This window comes from Rhincodon typus, chromosome 8 (assembly GCF_021869965.1).
Source record: "Rhincodon typus isolate 14 chromosome 8, sRhiTyp1.1, whole genome shotgun sequence".
NCBI lineage: Eukaryota > Metazoa > Chordata > Chondrichthyes > Orectolobiformes > Rhincodontidae > Rhincodon > Rhincodon typus.
In genome coordinates this window covers 2356543-2357712 of record NC_063339.1, presented here as the reverse complement: position 1 = coordinate 2357712, position 1170 = coordinate 2356543, and the positions used below count along the sequence as shown (strand labels likewise).

Below are 1170 nucleotides of genomic sequence, written 5' to 3'. Positions count from 1 at the left end.
AAACCTCAAACCCTCTCCCTGTAAACCTCAAACCCTCTCCTTGTAAATCTCAGACCCTCTTCCTGTAAACGCCACACCCTCTCCTTGTAAACCTAAAACTCTCTCCCTGTAAACCCCAAACCCTCTCCCTGTAAACCTCAAACCCTCTCCCTGTAAACCCCAAACCCTCTCCCTGTAAACCTCAAACCCTCTCCCTGTAAACCCCAAACCCTCTCCCTGTAAACCCCAAACCCTCTCCCTGTAAACCCCAAACCCTCTCCCTGTAAACCCCAAACCCTCTCCCTGTAAACCTCAAACCCTCTCCCTGTAAACCCCAAACCCTCTCCCTGTAAACCCCAAACCCTGTCCCTGTAAACCTCTAACCCTCTTCCTGTTTCCCTCAAACACTCTCCCCATATCCCTCAATTCCCCAACACCCTTGCCTCCTGATATCCAGTCCCAACTGTCCTACGGAGTGACCAATGAGAGGCTGGAGCTTGTAACCAATTTTTAGATAGAATCACAGAATCACAGAGTCCCAGTTAGCGGTGCTTCAAAAACGGTCAGAACTGGACCACAGAGAGGGACAGGAAACTCGTTTCCAGCCATCCCTGCAGTGGCCTTTTCCCCAGCCCCTCTGCCTCATTCTCTCAATCTTTCTGTCTGCGACACAGACACGCGGAGAGACCGTTCCAGTTATCGCTTCAGCCGACAGAGCCGCCTCTCCAGTCCACAAGCACAACACGGGAGCAGAAGCAAGAGGACTGTTCAAAATGATCTCAATAATAGCACACAGCCGTGCCTGGGACAGCTCGACCCAGAGAAACTGCTGAGCTCCCTGTTAGAGGCAGAACCACCCAATGTCTACTCCCTAAAACAACCCAACAAACCCTACACCGAGGCCTCCATGATGATGTCACTGACCAACCTGGCTGACAGGGAACTGGTTCACATGATCGCCTGGGCCAAGAAAGTTCCAGGTAAGTCTAACCCCATGCTGTCCCCATCCTGGGAGGGTTTAATAGGGACAGTGTAGAAGGAGCTTTACTCTGTATCTAACCCCGTGCTGTCCCCATCCTGGGAGGGTTTAATAGGGACAGTGTAGAGGGAGCTTTACTCTGTATCTAACCCCATGCTGTCCCCATCCTGGGAGGGTTTAATAGGGACAGTATAGAGAGAGCTTTACTCTGT

At 51.5% G+C, this 1170-nt stretch overlaps 1 protein-coding gene across 1 annotated transcript in view; it reads left to right on the top strand.

Moving 5' to 3' along the window:
• Positions 1–1170, top strand: part of esr2a (estrogen receptor 2a) — a gene marked incomplete at its 3' end in the record, with an annotated part of 178668 nt that overhangs the window by 169542 nt on the left and 7956 nt on the right. The window contains 1 exon segment of the mRNA XM_048600223.1: positions 654–959. Coding sequence (XP_048456180.1) covers positions 654–959 — 306 coding nt within the window.